Source organism: Salvelinus alpinus, chromosome 9, assembly GCF_045679555.1.
Source record: "Salvelinus alpinus chromosome 9, SLU_Salpinus.1, whole genome shotgun sequence".
Taxonomy (NCBI): Eukaryota; Metazoa; Chordata; class Actinopteri; order Salmoniformes; family Salmonidae; genus Salvelinus; species Salvelinus alpinus.
In genome coordinates this window covers 63132672-63154565 of record NC_092094.1, presented here as the reverse complement: position 1 = coordinate 63154565, position 21894 = coordinate 63132672, and the positions used below count along the sequence as shown (strand labels likewise).

General features: G+C 42.5%; 1 protein-coding gene across 4 annotated transcripts in view; it reads left to right on the top strand.

Moving 5' to 3' along the window:
* Positions 1–20838, top strand: part of hmg20a (high mobility group 20A) — a 176032-nt gene extending 155194 nt beyond the window's left edge. The window contains exons 1-9 of one of the 4 annotated variants that reach the window (XM_071326888.1): positions 577–772; positions 10010–10099; positions 10383–10592; positions 14236–14368; positions 14940–14977; positions 17229–17304; positions 17562–17777; positions 18598–18730; positions 20228–20838. In XM_071326888.1, the coding sequence (XP_071182989.1) occupies positions 10037–10099; positions 10383–10592; positions 14236–14368; positions 14940–14977; positions 17229–17304; positions 17562–17777; positions 18598–18730; positions 20228–20231 (873 nt within the window). In that variant the 5' untranslated portion in view covers positions 577–772; positions 10010–10036 and the 3' untranslated portion in view covers positions 20232–20838. Of the gene's footprint in view, positions 1–576; positions 773–10009; positions 10100–10382; positions 10593–14235; positions 14369–14939; positions 14978–17228; positions 17305–17561; positions 17778–18597; positions 18735–20227 lie in introns of those variants that run through there. The other 3 variants (XM_071326892.1, XM_071326889.1, XM_071326890.1) reach the window with 3 other exon arrangements.
* The last annotated feature ends 1056 nt before the right edge of the window (positions 20839–21894 follow it).

The window sequence follows — 21894 nt, the reverse complement described above, 5'->3', positions numbered from 1 at the left end:
ATATTATTCTGGAGTCAATGGACTGCCATCCCTAATTGAATTTACACATTGTATTTGATTAAACACTTTTGTGATTAGGTGTAAATTCGGTCCAAATAAGCATTCAGAAACATTCTGTGTTAAAATGTAGTTACCGTTTTAAGAAATTCCTCTCTGAATACAATCTTTGAAGGCACATACAACCACATACATAAAAGTCACTGATGCACAGCATTAAGGTTAACAATATTCTAAAATACCCTGCATTAAACAAATGTCACCATAATGCAAGGGTTAGAGCGATGCGGGATCCTACCCTAAACCCTAAACCAGGGGTATCAAACTCATTCCATGGAGAGGCCTAGTCTGCTTGTTTTTGTTTTTTTCCTTTCAATTAAGCCCTAGACACCCAGGTGAGGGGAGTTCCTTACTAATTAGTTACCATGATTAATCAAGAAAGTACAATGGAGGAGCGAAAACTCTCAGACACTCGGCCCTCGTGGAATGAATTTGACACGTGCCCTAAACCTTAATCACTACACTTATCTTAACCATGACCAGAAACCTTACATAACCCTAACCTTTTGAAATGTCTACTTCAATGGGTTAGGGACGTCCCAAGTATCCCTAATTGCATTGACCACAATGCAAGCGACACTCGGATGGATTTAGTGAATCGGTTGCCGGTAGTGACGTTGTTCCACTTCCAGAGAGGACTTCTGCATTGTTTTGATTCTGAGAGCCCCATCGCCAGCTAATTTCTGGATTTTTAACCAAAAATAATAAGTTACAGGTTAGTGTACTCTATTGTGAACAAATTATAAAATAAAGTGAAAAACACAGACCTGCTTCACTATTGTCGGATAAACCAAAACCCTTTTAACCAGCTAAGTAGAGAGCTAGCTAAGATGCATGCTAGCTAACGTTAAAATAGAATTAGGACATGTAACGTTATATCTTCCCAGAAGGAACTTCAGCTGTGGTAAGTCAGATAAGATAAAGATATATAACTAGTAAAGTATAGTTACCTAGCTACCTGCCTTGCAGACCAGAGACTAGTCAGCTAGCTAGTGCTTGGCAAGCTATTAAACATATTGTCTAGTCAGACCATTACTAGGGACCTCAAACGTTCAGCCTGCTGCACAGACCCTATGGACGCTCTAGTCTAGACCAGTGGTTGGTTACACCAAAACAAGTATATATCTTTTTTTTCTTCAGGAAACTCAGTCCTGCTTTAAACTTACTCTTGAAACTTGTAGTAGTAAAATGCACTAGGTGCAATTTCGAATTTGGGTAGTGAATGTTAGTCATTGCATACCTCAGAAATGTCCAGATCAACTAGCCCATCTCAGCTAAAAAAAACATATATTTCGTTTTTTAGCCAATAGATATTGTACATTATGTCACTCAAATATCACATGAATGCACATTAGACATTGCAAAATGTATAGAATTGCAAGAACATTTGCTTTAAAATAGTGAAAACAATGTTGCACCCCATGGCAAAATGTGTATAATTGCAGGAAATAAGCTTTAAACCTGCAAAATTCTCTTCACCAACAAGAGGTGTAAACGGTCTGTGTCATAAACAGTGCTTGTGCCCATAGAAATAGACGTGGCGTGTGCCCCCCCCCCCCACCCCCGAGTAAAACAGTTTGAGAACCGCCTGGTTAAATTGTGCTTAGGAGCACTCTAAATGGTTCAACTAGTGGGAAAAATGTGATTATTTAAAATATCTGTGGTTTTGCTTCATTTACTGTCATCCTAAATGAAGATATGGCAATGTATATTATTCTACTTACCATGATGTGGACGGTATGTTACTATAACACAAGCTGATGCTTGAACACATCAAATTGGGAGGAATTACACATCCTTTTTACCTCAGATTGGTGATGTTAGTAAACAAGATGACAAGATCAATTGCTTAAAGGGATATTTCGTTTTTTTGCATTCTAGACCTAATTTTCCACTTTCTTTTAGTGTTGAAGCAGCATCCAGACAGTTGATTTTGTCAGACTTCCATTCCTAAGATTTCTTTGGCTGGCTTAGTTTCTTGCATGAGCCATATGGTGGTAGTGCCCAGACTCACCCCAAAACATGCTTCAAAACATCTCCACAGACAATCCTATTGTCTTTTATGTTTTTTGGGGGGCGGGGGGGGGGGGGGCTGTCGAAAAATATGATTGTTTTTTTCTGCAAACATTCGCAATACATTTCTTGTCTTGAATAAAGTGTTGTGTTTGGGGCAAATCCAATCCAACACATTACTGACTACCACTCTCCATATGTTGAAGCATCATGTTATGGATATGCTTGTAATCATTAAGGACTGGGGCATTTTTCAGGATAACAAAATGTATGGAATGGAGCTAAGCACTGGCAAAATCCTAGAGGAAAACCAGTCTGCTTTCCACCAGACACTGGGAGATTAATTCACCTTTCAGCAGGACAATAACCCAAAACGCAAGGCCAAATATACACTGGAGTTGCGTACCAAGAAGTCAGTGAATGTTCCTGAGTGGCTGAGTTACAGTTTTGACTTAACAAATCGTCTTAAATCTATAGCAATACCTGAAAATGGTTGTCTAACAATGATCAACAACCAAGTTTGACCGAGTTTGAAAAATATAATGAGCAAATGTTGCACAATCCAGGTGTGGAAAAGAAAGACTCACAGCTGTAATCGCTGCCCAAGGTGCTTCTACAAAGTATTGACTCAGGGGTGTGAATAATTATGTCAATTAGATTTTCTGTATTTAATTTTCAATCAATTTGCACCAAAAAATCTAGACATGTTTTCACTTTGTGTGTAGACGGGTGAGGAAAAAACATATTTAATCCATTTTGAATTCAGGCTGTAAAAACTTTCTGAATGCACTGTAAATAGCAGCCAATTGTTGTCACTGTTGATATCCTATGGCAGGTCGTGATTCGTTAAGTTAAAAAGTTGTTTGTTCCATTTTCCGTGAAGGGTAACCTCCCGAAATCAACATACTGAACAAAAATATAAACGCAACATGCATCAATTTCAAAGATTTTGAGTTACAGTTCCTATAAGGAAATCAGTCAATTGAAATAAATTCATTAGGCCCTAATCTATGGATTTCACATGACTGGGTATACAGATATGCATCCTTCAAAAAAAAAAAGTAGGGGAGTTGATCAGAAAACCATTCAGTATCTGTGTGACAACCATTTGCCTCATTCAGCGCAACACATCTCCTTCGTACATAGTTGATCAGGCTGTTGATTGTGACCTGTGGAATGTTGTCCCACTCCTCTTCAATTGTTGTGCGGAGTTGCTGGATATTGGCGGGAACTGGAACACGCTGTCATACACGTCGATCCCAAACATGCTCAATGGGTGACATGTCTGGTGACTATGCAGGCCATGGAAAAACTGGGACATTTTCAGCTTCCAGGAATTGTGTACAGATCTTTGCCACATGGGGCTGTGTCTTAACATGCTGAAACATTAAGTGATTGCAGCAGATGAATTGTGCATTCAAGTTGCCATCGATAAAATGCAATTGTGGCCGTAGCCTGCCATTGACATCAGCAAACCGCTCGCGCACATGATGCCATACACGTGGTTTGCGGTTGTGAGGCCGGTTGGACGTACTGGCAAATTCTCTAAAACAAAGTTGTGAGGTTGCTTATGGTAAAGAAATTAACATTCAATTCTCTGGCAACAACTCAGGTGGACATTCCTGCAGTCAGCATGCCAGTTGCACACTCCCTCAACTTGAGACATCTGTGGCGTTGTGTGACAAAACTGCACATTCTAGTGGCTTTTTATTGTCCCAAGCACAAGGTGCACCTGTGTAATGATCATGCTGCTTAATCAGCTTCTTGATATGCCACACATACAGGTGGATGGATAATCTTGGCAATGGGGAAGTGCTCACTAACAGGGATGCAAACATTTGTGCTCAAAATTTGAGAGAAATAAGCTTTTTGTGCATAAGTACAATTTCAGTGATCTTTTATTTCAGCTCATGAAACATGGGCCCAACGCTTTACATGTTGCGTTTATATTTTTGTTCAGTGTACATTCAAGGACAAGCACATTTTTACATTGTTGGAGGGAAATGCTTTAAAACTCTGGGAACCCAAAGGGGTGCACGTTCTCTCCCCCGGCCCCCACCCAACCCCAATGAAAGGATTGATGGGTGCCAGGGGACACCAAGACCTAGAAGCACAACTCGGAGGTATACAGACAGGTATGGTAACAGATTTTATTAGCAGGATCAAGCCATCCACACACAATGGATGCATATCAAATATTTAAAAATAAAGAACAGCATCAGTAAGCCAGACAATTTACAAGTCAAATGGAGGGTCTGGCCCTTGTAGAAGATCTATAAAGGTTCCCCAGGTGGAATGAAATACATAATTTTAAAAGTACAACATATTTTCTTCTAGTTTTAATAAAGTGAATCAAATTGTGCAGTCATCGACCGTGCAATGGAGGGTGGACGTTTTACCACTCAAGAACTACACATCTCTTGGCGAGGATAGACTAGTAGACTAGTCTGGACACCATTAAGTCAGTAGGTTGGTAGACCAAAAAGGGCAACCAGAGGGCACAATTCTACATTGACTCCAAAAATTACAGACGTCAAAACATAACGATCTTGGGAGCAAAACATATGACAGGGATGCAAACTAGTCACCTTTCGGCGAAATTGGACGTTTTAAATCCAAAATAGTTGACCTACGTGATTCGTGTAGATCCGATGAGAGCAGTTTTTTGGAGGGGGGGGGTGGAGGATCACTACTGGCTGTAAGCGAACGAGTGTTTAATTCTATTTCTACTTTGATGTTTTTTTCCCAAGTTCAATATTTAGATGTGTGTGTGGTCACAAGCATTCTATTATAAAGGCTGTCATGGCTAACTGTAATATTATTGGATTGTTTTTTTTCTCAAGACTTGAGTGTCATTTGCAGTAAAATCTAGGCAACAAGTAACATTGGATTGTTTTCTTTACATGTTTTAGCTGTGAGTTAGGTTCACATTAACCACTTTTTATTTTACACACAGAGACTGATCATGTAGATTATATTCTTTGTTGTTTAATTAGTTAACCTGCATTTCCCCCTAGCGTCACCTTTTTGGGCCCTCAGCAGTCTGATATGAGTAAGATCTGCAGAAGCCTCTACTTCGGTCACATAGAGGGTAGGGTCTAGGTTTGGATACATTTTACTTAGCCTGGACTTAGTCCAATAGATTCGGTGTAGCAGCTTGAACTGAACAAGTGCATGTCTATCACAAATAGACGATGTATGAACACTCAACAATACTTGCTGAAGAAAGAAGAATTCATAGTTAAAATCTTCCCATTTTGTTTTAATGTTCAGAATAGAGGAGGGTTGTACCAATGAGAGAGGCATATTGTTGCAATTTCTTTTCAGGCCCTGGATTAAAATAGTATCTAATAGTGAAGCTGCTTACCTTTCTTGAGTTAGTTTTTAGCATCTTTTACTTACGGTTTTGTGCACCAGCTTTATTAAACAGCTGAAAATATATTTTACAGTGGTTTAGATGGTACAATGATTCTCCAGGATACACTATGCGTTGTTTGTTTTGTCACCAACTGAAATTAGGCAAACCATTCAAATTCTAGCAACCAGGAAATGGTGGAATGATTTTGGCATATTGCAATCAAATTGGAAATCAGCTATTATGCTGGTTAATGCGATGGATGTCTATTGAATTTGGAAAAATTCACACACTCGGCCCCGCCCCGCCCCACCTACTCAGCCGGTACTGAGTTGCGGCCGTGGCATACTGTATACATTTTACTAAACAGTACGGGCTAAATAGTATGCAGTTTAATCTTAAGGATCGGACCCTTTTTTTTGTATTTCAATTTCTGCCCAGAAACCGCAGGGGTTCAAACTGTAAAACCCAGTTCCTACATTTGAATATAAAAATTGATTTTATCAAACAAAACTATGCTACATTATATCTCTGGGACCCTCAGGATGACAAATCAGAGCAAGATTACTGAATGTAAGTACATTATTTACCTTCAGAGGTGAATATATCAAACCATTTGCCGTGAAAAGTATTTTGTTGTTGTGCACTCAAACAATAGCATGATATTTTTTCACTGTAACAGTGCAGTTAGATTAACAAGAATGTAAGCTTTCTGCACATATAAGACATGTCTATGTCCTGGAAAGTTGGCTGTTACTTACATCATTCTAGTCACATTTGCGCACGTTAGCAACAACCGTCCCGGTATAGGGACACCGATCCCGTAGAGGTTTTATGTATGTTGGACACTAGTATGGGTATTCGGACACAGCCAGTAACTTGTCATTTTTGCAGATTTAAGTTTATGAGCTAGTAATGTATCTATCGTTTACAAATTAGCTATGACATAGCCAATGAATATATAGCACAACTTTAGATTTCACCCCCACCTCAAAATCGAATGGTTGGAAGTGAGCTTTTCTGCTCCCGCTTTGGCCATGCAGTGCGCCTCGTAAGTGATTCCTCGTTATGAAATTATCAACTTTACCCTGTATATCTATAAATGACCATATACACATGAGGAATACCATCCTAATATTTAGTTGCACTGCTTTGCGCTCAGAACCACTTCAATTTGTTAGGGCATGGACTCTACAAGGTGTCATTCGTTCCACAGGGATGCTGGCCCATGTTGACTCCAATGCTTCCCCCAGATGTGTCAAGTTGGCTTGCTGTCCTTTTTGGTGGTGGACCATTCTAGACACACACAGGAAACTGTTGTGTGAAAAACGCAGCTGTGTTGCAGTTCTTAACACACTCAAACCGGTGCGCCTGCACCTACTACCATACCCCGTTCAAAGGCACTTAAATCTTTTGTCTAGCCCATTAAAAAATCTCTTTAACCTGTCTCCTCTCCATCATCTACACTGATTTAACTGTTTTTAACAGGTGACATCAATAAGGGATCATAACTTTCACCTGGTCAGTCCATGTCATGGAAAGAGCATGTGTGCCTAATGTTTTGTACACTCAGTGTATACTGATTGTTAAAGCAAAAATATTGCGGATGCCAAACCTGAACAATCTAAAATAAAATATATTGTAAGCCCCGTTCACCAGGAAGGTAATAGCCAGATGAGTTGTCTCCCGATTGCTTACTTTTATTCCGGTAAAACGTTTTCAACAGCGGCACAGATAAAAAATAACCTAGCAAATTACATAGGTTGTCACTCCGCTAAGAAAGCCTAATATCAATCAAGCCATTTTAGCAGTTGACTGCTGAAGGTGCCACACAGATGTGCAAGATCAGGAACAGGCCGCCTACCTTGTGTTGGTCAGCGTGCGAAGCTGGGCACAGTGCTCAGTTTGACCAGGCTACTGATATTGACTGGGGTTGTTCAGAATGCAAAATGACTTGTAGATCAATGACTGTCAACACAGTTACATGCTTAGTTCCACACTGAAGGAGAGGACTCATCAGTTGATTTTCTGACCGACGCATGCTACATTTGGATCGGTTTGGAGTCCGCGGACCGATGCGGTCACATCTTAAACATTTGAATCGGGAACCGATGTGAATTGGTGAATCATTTACATTCCTACTTTTATCCCAATTTGTGTTTAATGTTTTAGGCCGAAGTGGTTATCTAATGCGCTCATTTCTTTTTGTAGAACAGTCCAAACGATTGGAGTGAGAGTCAAGTGTTAAAGGATAAGGGCATGACATCACGGCGTCCAGCATGCAGACAGCAAACATGGCATAGCAAATGTTGACACTGACTCAACTGGGTCTCAATGTCAGTGTTTAACTATCAAAGAGCAAAGGAAGGAATAGTCACCTCTATTTCCAGTTTCACTAACTTCCTGTTAGTCACGGTGTGCACTGCACACTAAGGACCAACATGTTAGGCCTATTTGCCTGTTTCGTCTTATAGGCCACAGCCTGAGCCAAAATAATGAACTTTCTTCTGTGATTCTCCACCATATTGCTTTTACCTGTCGTATATAGGAATATACAAGTAAATCACCTTGATGAAGGAAGGATGCATTGAAAAACATTTGAATTCTACAGTTAACTGCAAAAATAAAGAAAACACCAACATAAGATGTCATAGAAGTTAATTGGGCTCCCGAGTGGCGCAAGACACTGCATCTCAGTGCAAGAGGTGTCACTGCAGTACTTGGTTCAAATCCAGGCTGCATCACATCCGGCTGTGATTGTGAGTCCCATAGGGCGGCGCACAATTGGTCCAGCGTCGTCCGGGTTTGGCCGGGGGTAGGCCGTCATTGTAAATAAGAATTTGTTCTTAACTGACTTGCCTGGTTAAATAAAGGTTATATTTTAAAAATAGGGCGTTGGGCCACCACGAGCCGCCAGAACAGCTACAATGTGCCTCGGCATAGATTCTACAAGTGTCTGGAACTCTATTGGAGGGATGAGACACCATTCTTCCATGAGAAATTTCATCATTTGGTGTTTTGTTGATGGTTGTGGAAATCGCTGTCACAGGCACCGTTCCAGAATTTCCCATGTGTTGAAATGGGTTGAGATCTGGTGACTGAGACACAGACACACACACACCCTTTAAACCCCCTATGCTCCTTTGAGACCCCTCTTTCATTGCGATGTGTAATGGAAACGGCACATATGGGATACGTTTTCATCTGTTTGGGGGGTGTATTTTTCTTTTGTCAAACTTCCTTAAATGTGACAAATTATGATGGAAATTGTTTTTTGAATAAATTATGATTGCTGAATCATTTCAAGGTACGCGGGGCAAAATCTATTTTTTCAACTATAAACATTTTCTCTGCAGGACAAGGATTGTCCTGACTTTCAAGAATTCCTGAATTGCTTCACTTTGCTTTTGTGGTTTGGCTGGCTGGCAAGTTTCACCACAATTATTTCAGATCTCCAGGAGTGTACGTTTGACAAAGGCACAGACCGTGGCGATACGTTGGAACATGATAATTATTAGAATAGGGCAGATATTAGTCAATTATTGCATTCTATCCATGCTGGCTACCTGAGACATGATGGCACACAGGCTGTCACCAATTTATTCATGGACAATTTGCCTAAATGGGTAATTGAAACACTTAAACCACTACAATTATATTCGACACTAAGCTTGAGAGAAAAACATTTTTGAGTTTTTTTTTTTTAGGTCTGACGTCATTACGTCCAGCTGTTTTTATCGACACGATAGTTAAATCGAAACGCACCCTTGCAGGCAAATGCTGCATCTATTTTCTATGCAAACTTTCTAAATGTCGACAAAATGACTGGACAAGTTAATGGAAACAACTGCCAAAATAATGGGTAACTGGGCATTTTTCTAAATGACCCTAAGCATGGTGCTTAATTGCTTAATTAACTCAGAAACCACACCTGTGTGGAAGCACCTGCTTTCAATATACTTTGTATCCCTCATTTACTTAAGTTTTTCCTTTATTTTGGAAGTTACCTGTATGTGTGTACTGTGATTTCCCTTGCAGTAGAGGGCACTAATGCTTCATTCCACTTTCCTCTGGGTAGAATTTTCTTTCTTGACACGCATTCTTGGTCTGTCTGGAGTTCCTTAGTAAACCAGACCAATAAGGGTCATTTAAACTGCAGCAATCAAGTAATTGTTTCATGCTTTTGCTTTCACTGTGTTTCTCCTAGGATTGTTTTTAGTAGCAATGGCAACAGTAGTGTTATTTTTGTAGATATATTATTATTTTTTACAATGACTTAGTCACTTCTGTCTTTTTTTTAAAAGGACATTCTACTCCAAAATGCATGAAAATTCAATTATGCTGACACCACCTGAAATAACTTGATGCGCGCCACAGAGCAAGCGCAAGAGGTGGCTCTGCTCGTGGCTCTCATTTGCGCTTCTGCTCACTTTTTGAAGGTAGTTTTGGGAGCCATTGATAGGATATTTTGAATTACAGGAAAGTCTGCAAGATTATACTTTTTTTGTAGCAGTCTGCAGAAATGTTTACACTGTTATAAGGTGCGGTATGCACAATAGGAACTAAGGTTGTTTGTTTCCACAGTAGGCTCCTTTCCTGGAGGCTGAGGCGATGGAAGAGCAGACAGGCTCACCTGGTAACACAGACAACAGCAGCCAGAGAAATGAAGAGGAGGTGAGACCATGGCATTTAAATAACCATTACACACTCAGGGCTGGTTTCCCGGACCCAGATTAAAAGCCTGGACTGTAAAACGTTCAATGGTGTGTTAGAGAATGGCTGGAACAAAAGCCACCACCCCTTGCCTAGAGTTGCCACCACCCCTTGCCTGGAATCCAAGCTGTTTCAAGAGGATATACGTTTTGGATTCCAGAGTAAGCACCATTTATGATAAGTGCTAACTTTAGCTGTGTTTGTTTTGCCACATCTCCCCACCCTTCCCTCCCCCTCTCCGCAGAAGCCCAGGCGCAGCAGCTGGACCAAGGGCCGTAAGAGGAAGAAGCCAGTGAAGGACAGCAACGCCCCCAAGGCACCGCTGACGGGCTACGTGCGCTTCATGAACGACCGGCGTGAGCAGCTGAGGGCCGAGCGGCCTGACGTGCCCTTCCCAGAGATCACCAGGATGCTGGGCAATGAGTGGAGCAAGCTGCCACCGGAAGACAAGCAGGTTAGCCATGCAGCTACACTGGCCTGAAAGGGTTAACCCCCTAAGGTCTATGTCCGTGCCCCCGCTGAAATCTAATTAGCATCTTCAAAAAATCCCAATTAAAATCTGTCGGTTTAAGCTAGAGATACTGTTTCAGTTTATTTTTGCACTGGATGCGTCTCAATCCACCGCATCCGCCTATGTCGCACAAGGTGACTGAGCTAGAGCAGTGTTTGTCAGACCATGAGACATCCTGAAAATCGGGGATTCTCACAAAATCGTCAGTAGTGTCCAAACGGTTTGGGCTACAATATGACCTATCTGTGGTAAGGTGAGACTCACAAATACGTAAACGTTGTTTTTCTCTAGGACCCCCACAGGCCTCACAAGACTCAACTGAAAGTCTCCCGGTACCAAAACAATGAATGGAAGTATATATGGAGACTGTTTAGTTAAAAAAATAAGGGGTTAAATACATGTATAAAAAAATATATACATTTGGAGGGGGGGGGGTGGGGGTGAAACTATCTGTTGTCCCATGTAGTGAATCTGTTATTCAATGAGTTTGTATGGGATAATAGTAGTAAGGCCAAATACACATTTTCATCAAATTATTTTTTATATAAACTCAGCAAAAAAAGAAACGTCCCTTTTTTAAGGACCCTCTCTTTCAAAGATAATTTGTAAAAATCCAAATAACTTCACAGATCTTCACTGTAAAGGGTTTAAGTACCGTTTCCCATGCTTGTTCAATGAACCATAAACAATTAATGAACATGCACCTGTGGAACGGTCATTAAGACACTAACAGCTTACAGACGGTAGGCAATTAAGGTCGCGGTTATGAAAACATAGGACACTAGAGGCCTTTCAACTGACTCTGAAAAACACCAAAAGAAAGATGCCCTTGGTCCCTGCTCATCTGCGTGAACGTGCCTTACATGGAACCCAAATCGGCTGCGCGCGTGTGCCATCGTGCATACATTTATTTTGTCCCCCTACACCAAACGCGATCACGACACACAGGTTAAAATATCAAAACAAGCTCTGAACCAATGGCATTAATTTGGGGACAGGTCGAAAAGCATTAAACATGTATGGCAATTTAGCTAGTTAGCTTGCTGTTGCTAGCTAATTTGTCCTGGGATGTAAACATTGAGTTGTTATTTTACCTGAACTGCACAAGGTCCTCTAATCCGACAATTAATCCACACATAAAACGGCCAACCGAATCGTTTCTAGTCATCTCTCCTCCTTCCAGGCTTTTTCATCTTTGAACTTATATGGTGATTGGCATCTACACTTTCATAGTATTACCACGACGACCGGCAAAACATTTCGTCTTTCAATCACCCACGTGGGTATAACCAATGAGGAGATGGCACGTGGGTACCTGCTTCTATAAACCAATGAGGAGATGGGAGAGGCAGGACTTTCAGCGTGATCTGCGTCAGAAATAGAAAGGAGTTCTATTTTAGCCCTTGGCATCGCAGACGCTCGTTGGCGCGCGTGAGCAGTGTGGGTGCAATATTTGAATAACATGGATTTCTAAATGTATTTTGCGACGCTCGCGCATGCGACGTGTCTGGTCTGGTCAGCATGTTAGGCAGGCTGCAAGGAGGCATGAGGACTGCAGACGTGGCCAGGGCAATAAATTGCAATGTCCGTACTGAGACGCCTAAGACAGCGCTACAGGGAGACAGGACGGACAGCTGATCGTCCTCGCAGTGGCAGACCACGTGTAACAACACCTGCACAGGATCGGTACATCCGAACATCACACCTGTGGGACAGGTACAGGATGGCAACAACAACTGCCTGAGTTACACCAGGAACGCACAATCCCTCCATCAGTGCTCAGACTGTCCGCAATAGGCTGAGAGAGGCTGGACTGAGGGCTTGTAGGCCTATTGTAAGGCAGGTCCTCACCAGACATCACTGGCAACAATGTCGCCTATGGGCACAAACCCACCGTCGCTGGACCAGACAGGACTGGCAAAAAGTGCTCTTTACTGACGAGTCACGGTTTTGTCTCACCAGGGGTGATGGTGGGATTTGCGTTTATCGTCAAAGGAATGAGCGTTACATCGAGGCCTGTACTCTGGAGCGGGATCAATTTGGAGGTGGAGGGTCCGTCATGGTCTGGGGTGGTGGGTCACAGCATCATCAGACTGAGCTTGTTGTCATTGCAGGTAATCTCAATGCTGTGCGTTACAGGGAAGACATCCTCCTCCCTCATGTGGTACCCTTCCTGCAGGCTCATCCTGACATGACCCTCCAGCATGACAATGCCACCAGCCGTACTGCTCATTCTGTGCGTGATTTCCTGCAAGACAAGAATGTCATTGTTCTGCCATGGCCAGCGAAGAGCCCAGATCTCAATCCAATTGAGCACGTCTGGGACCTGTTGGATCGGAGGGTGAGGGCTAGGGCCATTCCCCCCCAGAAATGTCCGGGAACTTGCATGTGCCTTGGTGGAAGAGTGGGGTAACATCTCACAGCAAGAACTGGCAAATCTGGTGCAGTCCATGAGGAGGAGATGCACTGCAGTACTTAATACAGCTGGTGGCCACACCAGATACTGACTGTTACTTTAGATTTTTACCCCCCTTTGTTCAGGGACACATTATTCCATTTCTGTCAGTCACATGTCTGTGGAACTTTCTTTCCAGTTTGTCTCAGTTATTGAATCTTGTTATGTTCATACAAATATTTACTCATGTTAAGTTTGCTGAAAATAAACGCAGTTGACGTTTCTTTTTTTGCTGAATTTTTTATTATATATACATATATATATATATAATAAAAAATAATATACTTAGAGGTCTTAAAATGTTAAATCAAGTAGCAAAATGATCCTTGTATGACCTTCTTAAGCAGCCTTAAATTAACCATTCAAGAGAATACTTTTTGCTCATTATTGTGGATCGTTACTCCAAATACAAAGTATTCCTATTCTGTTGGTTTTGATGGATGCCGTGAACCTTGATCTATTGTAAGGAAATCTCCACCAGGACAGATTTCCTTGTACTACAACAATCCGGTCAGGTATATCCTGTTGATTGTATTTTTTGGGTGACCGATATTTTAGCATTTTGAAGGGGGATTGCTCATTTTTGATTGACTTTGGGACTATTTTTGGATTGGATTCTGGACTTCCATATTGACGTTGGGATTCTATTTGGGATTTGGACTTTATTTTGGGCCTATTTGTAAGAAAGTGAATTGTTTATTTTGATGGAAACTCATTTGACGACAACATGTGATAATTTTGCTCACTTGATATAATTTTGTCTGTCTTGTTTTGGTTGCTCTCATATGAACACAGTATTTCTTTGAACTTTAATAATGTAGAATGGTTTTAGATTCAAGCCGATTGTTACACAGTTGATGGATAGTGTCACAATCTCTTTAACTGGAGGAAACTGGTATTCAAATGAGTTGTGCCCACTCTATGGGGTCCAAGTTGCTCCAACATTTTACCACCCTCTGTCACCCCCCCCCCCCCCCCCCCCATTTGCTTATTAGCAGCACAGCAATTCGGCTACAGCCGTCAATATTAATTCGAATTTTGAATCAATCAAAAAGGTTTTAAGCGGCTATGATTGATATCCTGTTTCTCTCTATCTCCCCCTCTATCTCTCTCCCTCTTCTCTGTGTGCAGCGCTACCTGGACGAGGCAGAGAGGGACAAGGAGCGCTACATGCGTGACCTGGAGAAGTACCAGAAGACAGAGGCCTACAAGCACTTCACCCGGAAGGTGCAGGAGAAACAGAAGGTCAAGAGGCACCGGGGAGGTAAAACACCACCGAAAGAGTTGCGTCATGTTCATTAGGGCATGCAATGGTTGATCCTATAACGCTCCTCTCAAGAGCTGCGTCCCAATATAAAACAGTCTTCCTTTTCTTTATAACCACTGATCAGAAAAAAAGGCCAGTGCACCTTTGAAACTTGACAATGTTTGCCCCCACGGGCTCAGATGGGTTTGAAACATATTTCTCCCTACAGATCACCTGTGTTGAAGGAAAATAGTTAGGTTCAACAGCCCACACAAGCCTTTCACATGTGCTTTCTGTTCAATATGATACATTGGCAAGCTGCTCTTTAGTTATGTCTTCAAATAAGACAGATGAGAAAAAGCATCCCATTGGAAACACGGGAGGTGTACAATACAACCTCGTTATCAGATACATTTATTTGATAGCTGAGCTTCTCTGCGCTTTGGGATGGCTCCCTTTACTAGTTTAAAACGTCTCTTTGACTCATCCTGAATTAGTTCAAGATGTAGCAAAGGCACGCTGCGCAGAGGAAGCATGAATCATCTCCTGTCCCTTTAAAAAAATAAAAATATTCCTTCCTTTCTCACAGATGGCGGGCACCAGGTAGCCAACGAATCTCTTCACGAGGTGAGTTGACCCTACCACACCCAATCCCTCCTATACGCAAACAAATAGCTAAAAGTGCTCGTCTTGAAGAAAATCCAAATGGGTCCAGTCGATTGGCTCGAGGGCTGGAAACAGCAAGGTTGTTGCGCTAGTCAAACCAGGGAATGGTTAATATGATGATGGAAATGGTCCCGTAGGACTCAATTGGTAGAGTGAGGAGCTTGCAATGCCAGGGTTGTAGGTGTCTGCTAAATGTCTAACATGGAAATGGTCCCGTAGGACTCAATTGGTAGAGTGAGGAGCTTGCGATGCCAGGGTTGTAGGTGTCTGCTAAATGTCTAACATGGAAATGGTCCCATAGGACTCAATTGGTAGAGTGAGGAGCTTGCGATGCCAGGGTTGTAGGTGTTTGCTAAATGACTAACATGGAAATGGTCCCGTAGGGCTCAGTTGGTAGAGCGAGGAGCTTGCAACGCCAGGGTTGTGGGTGTCTGCTAAATGACTAACATGGAAATGGTCCCGTAGGGCTCAGTTGGTAGAGTGAGGAGCTTGCAATGCCAGGGTTGTAGGTGTCTGCTAAATGACTAACATGGAAATGGTCCCGCGGGGCTCAGTTGGTAGAGCGAGGAGCTTGCAACGCCAGGGTTGTGGGTGTCTGCTAAATGACTAACATGGAAATGGTCCCGTAGGACTCAGTTGGTAGAGTGTGGAGCTTGCAACGCCAGGGTTGTAGGTGTCTGCTAAATGACTAACATGGAAATGGTCCCGTAGGACTCAGTTGGTAGAGCGAGGAGCTTGCAATGCCAGGGTTGTAGGTGTCTGCTAAATGACTAACATGGAAATGGTCCCGTAGGACTCAGTTGGTAGAGCGAGGAGCTTGCAACGCCAGGGTTGTGGGTGTCTGCTAAATGACTAACATGGAAATGGTCCCGTAGGACTCAGTTGGTAGAGCGAGGAGCTTGCAATGCCAGGGTTGTAGGTGTCTGCTAAATGTCTAACATGGAAATGGTCCCGTAGGACTCAGTTGGTAGAGCGAGGAGCTTGCAACGCCAGGGTTGTGGGTGTCTGCTAAATGACTAACATGGAAATGGTCCCGTGGGGCTCAGTTGGTAGAGCGAGGAGCTTGCAACGCCAGGGTTGTGGGTGTCTGCTAAATGACTAACATGGAAATGCAGCTTGAAAAAGGTCTGTTCTGTAGTTATCGCCCCATTAGCGTAAATTATAATGCTGCAGTCACAATTGATCACACGTGAACAACTTAATGATTTGCTGTATGTTGGGCATTCTTATAAGGACCTTGGCACGATATCCTCACCTAAGTACCCCAACTTCTCAAGGGTCCGGCCCCCTCTCGCTTCACATTAAGCACTTACTGGAGCGGCACTAAAGCCGGATTAAACCCGCTTTGACACTCATTTGTGTAGGGCTGCAAGCCCATGGCTTCTGGTAAGTGTGTAATTCATTTTTATGGAGTTAAGCACTGTAATTAAAGGGTATGGCCTTTTCAGACACAGGAGGGAAAACACCAAGGTAACTTCTTAGCTGGAATGAGCCGTTCTGAAACGGCACCAGCATTTCTTTCAGATTAGCATACTCTTTAGGCGGGGCGTAAAGGCTTGCGAAGCAACATCCAGGACTGTAGGGCACAGACACAAGACAATGTTTTCAATTCATACTTATTGCTCTTATTTGAGCACTACATCTCATTCCCACTTTTTAAAAGAAGATTCCACTCATAATGCATTGTTGTATGTGGCTATTTAACTGCATAGTGTAACTTTCCTTAAGACCATCTACTGCTAAATGACTAAAATGTTGTAACCAAGCGTCCCCCTTTTCCAGAGTTTCAATGCGCTATCCAGTGAGTGGCCAATCTCCACCTACTGCCATCCCAATGCCCATACAAGATGAATGAGCACAGTCCAACACTCATTAGTCCACATCACAACAGCAAAGATCACTTTTACTACAAGGGACCACTGTGCCAGTCTAGCAATAGACACTAGTGTTCAGTCCAATGAGAAATGATTGTGGTTTAGGGAAATGATTGGTGGCAACAGTGTTTAAACTGTTAGATTTATACATCTTTTTTTATTTAGCAGGCTTCTTATCCAGAGCAACTTACGTCGCAGCCACCAAATGTTGGTGCAATGTATATGGTTGATCAGAGCTTCAAACCATTTCCTCCCCGTCTCAAACGTGTTCACTCAGTTTTACAAGCGTCTCTCTCTCACCCACTCGCTCATTTCCCCCCCCCCCTCCACCCCATCAGAAGGACACAGAGGGCAAGGAAAGGTCTGTGTTCGACATTCCCATCTTCACAGAGGAGTTTCTCAACCACAGCAAAGGTACACAGCATTTTTGCTTTGCAATGTTTTATTTTACTCCGGTAACTTCCTCCCCAATACTAAATTGCTGTTGACTAGAGCACCTGTACTCATCCCCAAAATATCTGCCCCCGCTTTAGGTGACAACACAATAGCAACTGAAGACGCAGAGGATTCAGTTGAATTATTGATACTATTTACCCTCCCTGCTACCTCACATCACGTACCTTAACACCCGTTTCCTGCTGACCGAGGCATTTGTCTGTCTTCGCCCGCAGCGCGGGAGGCGGAGATGCGTCAGCTGCGCAAGACCAACATGGAGTATGAGGAGCGTAACGCGGCACTGCAGAAGCACGTGGAGAGCATGCGCGGTGCCGTGGAGCGCCTGGACGGTGACGTGAGGCAGGAGCGGGGACGCAACGGGCTGCTCCAGCAGCACCTGGAGACCCTGCGCCAGGCCCTGACCAGCAGCTTCTCCTCTGTGGCCCTTCCTGGTAAGAGAGAGACGCACACACACACACACACACACACACACACACACACACACACACACACACTTACACAGGTATATAAAAACAATCTCACACACACACACACACACATATGGGTAAATGCTACACACACACACACACATATATGGGTAAATGCTACACACACACAGACACTCATCAACTGTATTGCATTCATGTGTGTCTATTTGGCATTGGCCCGGGGGTGCTCCCTACTGTCCCCATCACACACGCTTCAGTACCTCAGCTCAAGGTCTTATGTGATCACTTCAGGGAAACAGCGGATATCTTTTGTTCATTACCATCACCCCTCACTTCAACGGCTACTTCAAACCGCAGAGGCCCTGTTTGAAAACTTCTGCCTCCTGTCGCCTTTTGAGAAGTAATTTTCTGTGATTATGCAAGTCCTCCTTGTTGATAAATTATTCAATATTTTCGGGGGATTATAACCAGGAGCCTGATTTGACATTTCCTCCTGTGTGAAATTTGCATAGATAATCTTCAGAGGGAAACACAAGTAAAAGCTCCTTGTTTTTATTCTTGTGCGTTTTGTAACCCTGGGTTAGCCCTTAACGTCCCTCCACCGTTCCTTGGTTCTATGAGTTCTACACCTTGATATTGTAAACAGGGCAATATTCATTAGGCACTGAACAGACTGAAACATGGAGGGACTACCTGGATTTTTCCGAAAAGGAAATGCTTGTATTCCTTTTCCATTGCAAAATGTTTTGCTACGATGTACCCTAGTTCAATAGGACTCAGGCCTGTATACATTCCCATGCTCAAGCTACCCTCTCGCCTGCAGTTAGTGGGGAGACCCCCACCCTGGACACCATCGACTCCTACATGAAAAAGCTCCATGGTATCATCCTGAGTAACCCGCAGGAGCACGACAACCTCATCGGCACCGTAAGAGAGGTGGTCAACCGGCTGGACAGGTAACTACCTATTTTTTTATATATATTTTTTTATATTTGACTAATAATTGCATGGTGAAATTATATTATCACAAAGAAGTTTACCGAACACTCTTTCCTATTGTTTTGAAAGAACTGTATAAATCCTAGTTATTTCCTTTTTCATATACACTACATGACCAAAAGTATGTGGACACCTGCTCTTCGAACATCTCATTCCAAAATCATGGGAATTAATATGGAGTTGGTCCACCCTTTGTTGATATAACGGCCTCCATTCTCTGGGAATGCTTTCCACTAGATTGCTGCAGGAATTTGCCACGAGTATTAGTGAGGTCGGGCACTGATGTTGGGCGATTAGGCATGGCTTGCAGTCAGCGTTCTTTTTCATCCCAAAGGTGTTCGATAGGGTTGAGGTCAGGGCTCTGTGCAGGCCAGTCAAGTTCTTCCACACCGATCTCGACAAACCATTACCATTTCTGTATGGTCCTCGCTTTGTGCACGGGGGCATTGTCATGCTGAAACAGGAAAGGGCCTTACCCAAACTGTTGCCACAAAGTTGGAAGCACAGAATCGTCTAGAATGTCATTGTATGCTGTAGCGTTAAGATTTCCCTTCACTGGAACTAAGGGGCCTAGGCCGAACCATGAAAAACAACCCCAGACCATTATTCCTCCTCCACCAAACTTTACACTATGCATTCGGGCAGGTAGCGTTCTCCTGGCATCTGCCAAACCTATATTCGTCCGATCGAATGCGATGGTGAAGCGTGATTCATCACTCCAGAGAACGCATTTACACTGTTCCAGAGTCCAATGGCGGCGAGCTTTACACCACTCTAGCCGACGCTTGGCCTTGCGCATGGTGATCTTAAGCTTGTGTGCGGCTGCTCGGCCATGGAAACCCATTTCACGAACAGTTGATGTGCTGACGTTGCTTCCAGAGGAAGTTTGGAACTCTGTAGTGAGTGTTGCAACCGAGGACAGACGATTTTTACACGCTTCAGCACTCTGTGGTCCCGTCCTGTGAGCTTGTTACCTACCACTTTGCGGTTGAGCTGTTGTTGCTCCTAGATGTTTCCACTTCACAATAACAGCACTTACAGTTGACCGGGGCAGCTCTAGCAAGGCAGAAATTTGACAAACTGACTTGTTGGAAAGGTGGCATCCTATGATGGTGCCACGTTAAGTCACTAAGGCCATTCTACTGCCAATATTTGTCTATGGAGATTGCATGGCTATGTGCTCGATTTTATACACCTGTCAGCAATGTCTGTGGCTGAAATAGCCGAATACACTGATTTACAGAGGTGACCACATACTTTTGTATATATAGTGTACCTTCATCATGGGATATTCTCTTTGATCCTAAGCTTAGGATTTCCCCCAACATTGCCTGCAGTAAAACCAGACTGAGCTAGCCGCAATTGAACCATAGTCCTAGGTTAATGACAGCCTGGGGCTAGGAAACCCATTTAAAAACTCTTAATATCTTTTGTGATTATTTTCTCTTTTGTAGGTAATTGGACTCAGCTGGACTATTTGACTGTTGTGGCCACAGGGATTGTGAGAATCCAAACCTCTTCCTACCACTTCATTGTCTGGTACAGTTTAGGATTGCCACCGAGACGTTGATTTTAAAACACCTTTTATTAACTTTAGTGAAAATGTGTTGGAAATTTGTTTTTTTATCTGTTGACGCTATCAGTGTAGTTAATCGTTTTATAGAAAATGCCGTCCTGGAGATGTCAGTTCAAAAATGACTTTGTACTGTAAGTTTCCTAACGTCATGTGTCATTCAAGCCCCATTCCAAGCATAAATAACTTCTCTGCCACTGTGTCAACGTAATGATGTGCATATAGAAGTATTTGGTTGACATTTGAATTCACTTAAGCTTGTATGTGTACTGTTCTTTTTATTTGTCAAATATTTTTTCATGTCAAGATTTGAGTCTCTTCATATGATTTGAGAAATGTCACATTGTGTTTGTGTTGCATCACACATAAGCAGGGGTGGTTTGTATTCTATAGCAAAAGCTTTTGTTAAAGAAAAATCTGTGCCAGTCCAAATTTATTTTGATAGTTGTGGAAAAAGTACTCGTTTGTCTTCAATAAAATGCATTTACAGAACAGTGTTTAATTAACATATTTTCACTGTATAGATAAATACACATTACCCAGGTAAAAACGTTTTTTCTTTTGGTTTAAAAAAGAAAATTGGTCTTCCACTTTAACACAAACATCCATACACTTTAAGTCAGAAGTGGGGGGGATATATTTAATTTTTATCCAGTCAGATAAACACAAATAGTCAACCCGACCGCATGGTCCGCAAGCACACCGTTGCCTCGTTTTGTATCACATTCCAATGATAAAACTGGGGGGGGGGCAAAAATGCAACCGCAGTGAAAGTTGTGCCCCTGCTTTAAATAGTTGCTTAGTCTGCTGCACAAAAGTAACTAAACGCATTGCCGCAATGATATCCATGTGTAGCAGAGCATCAGACTTAGGTACATATTACAGATATACAAAGTATACCTTATATGCATGATCACGGATGCGTGTCTGGGAAACACGAAATGTCACATTGGGTAACGGCTCCTTCATAAAAAGTTCCGATAAGTTCATCCTTAGACACATTTTCTCAGTGAATTGCAAAAAAAAAAATCATCCCTTTCATCGCCCTGTTGGATACTACATTTTCCACATGACAAATAGGCATGCATCTATCAGTTCTCAGAAATGTATGCTTTTTGGGGTCTGTTCGGTTTTCGTTCGTTATAAAAAAATTAAAAAAAGGTCACGGTTCTCCATTTCAGTTTAGATTATTTGGGTTGAATGCTGTAACACAGAATAAAACAAAAGTCCCATGATGGTAGTGAGTGCCCATAACTGCTTATCGCTTATTAACCATTTATTCACATTACTTTCAAATAGTTCAGTTGTGTACATTACATTCCAAGTAATCTCATCTCTATAGAGCTGCTGCCTATGCTGTCTGACGAAATCACTATTTGTAGTTTTCAAAGTAAATAAGGCATACTTTTATGACTGGTAACTATCAATCACTTAGATCATGTATTTTCAGGTAGAGATACCTGATACCCCTCATGATCGTGCATTCTTCAGTAGGTGTAAAAAAGAAACAGACCAGACAAGTAGATGCGCAATGGATTATGGCCATTT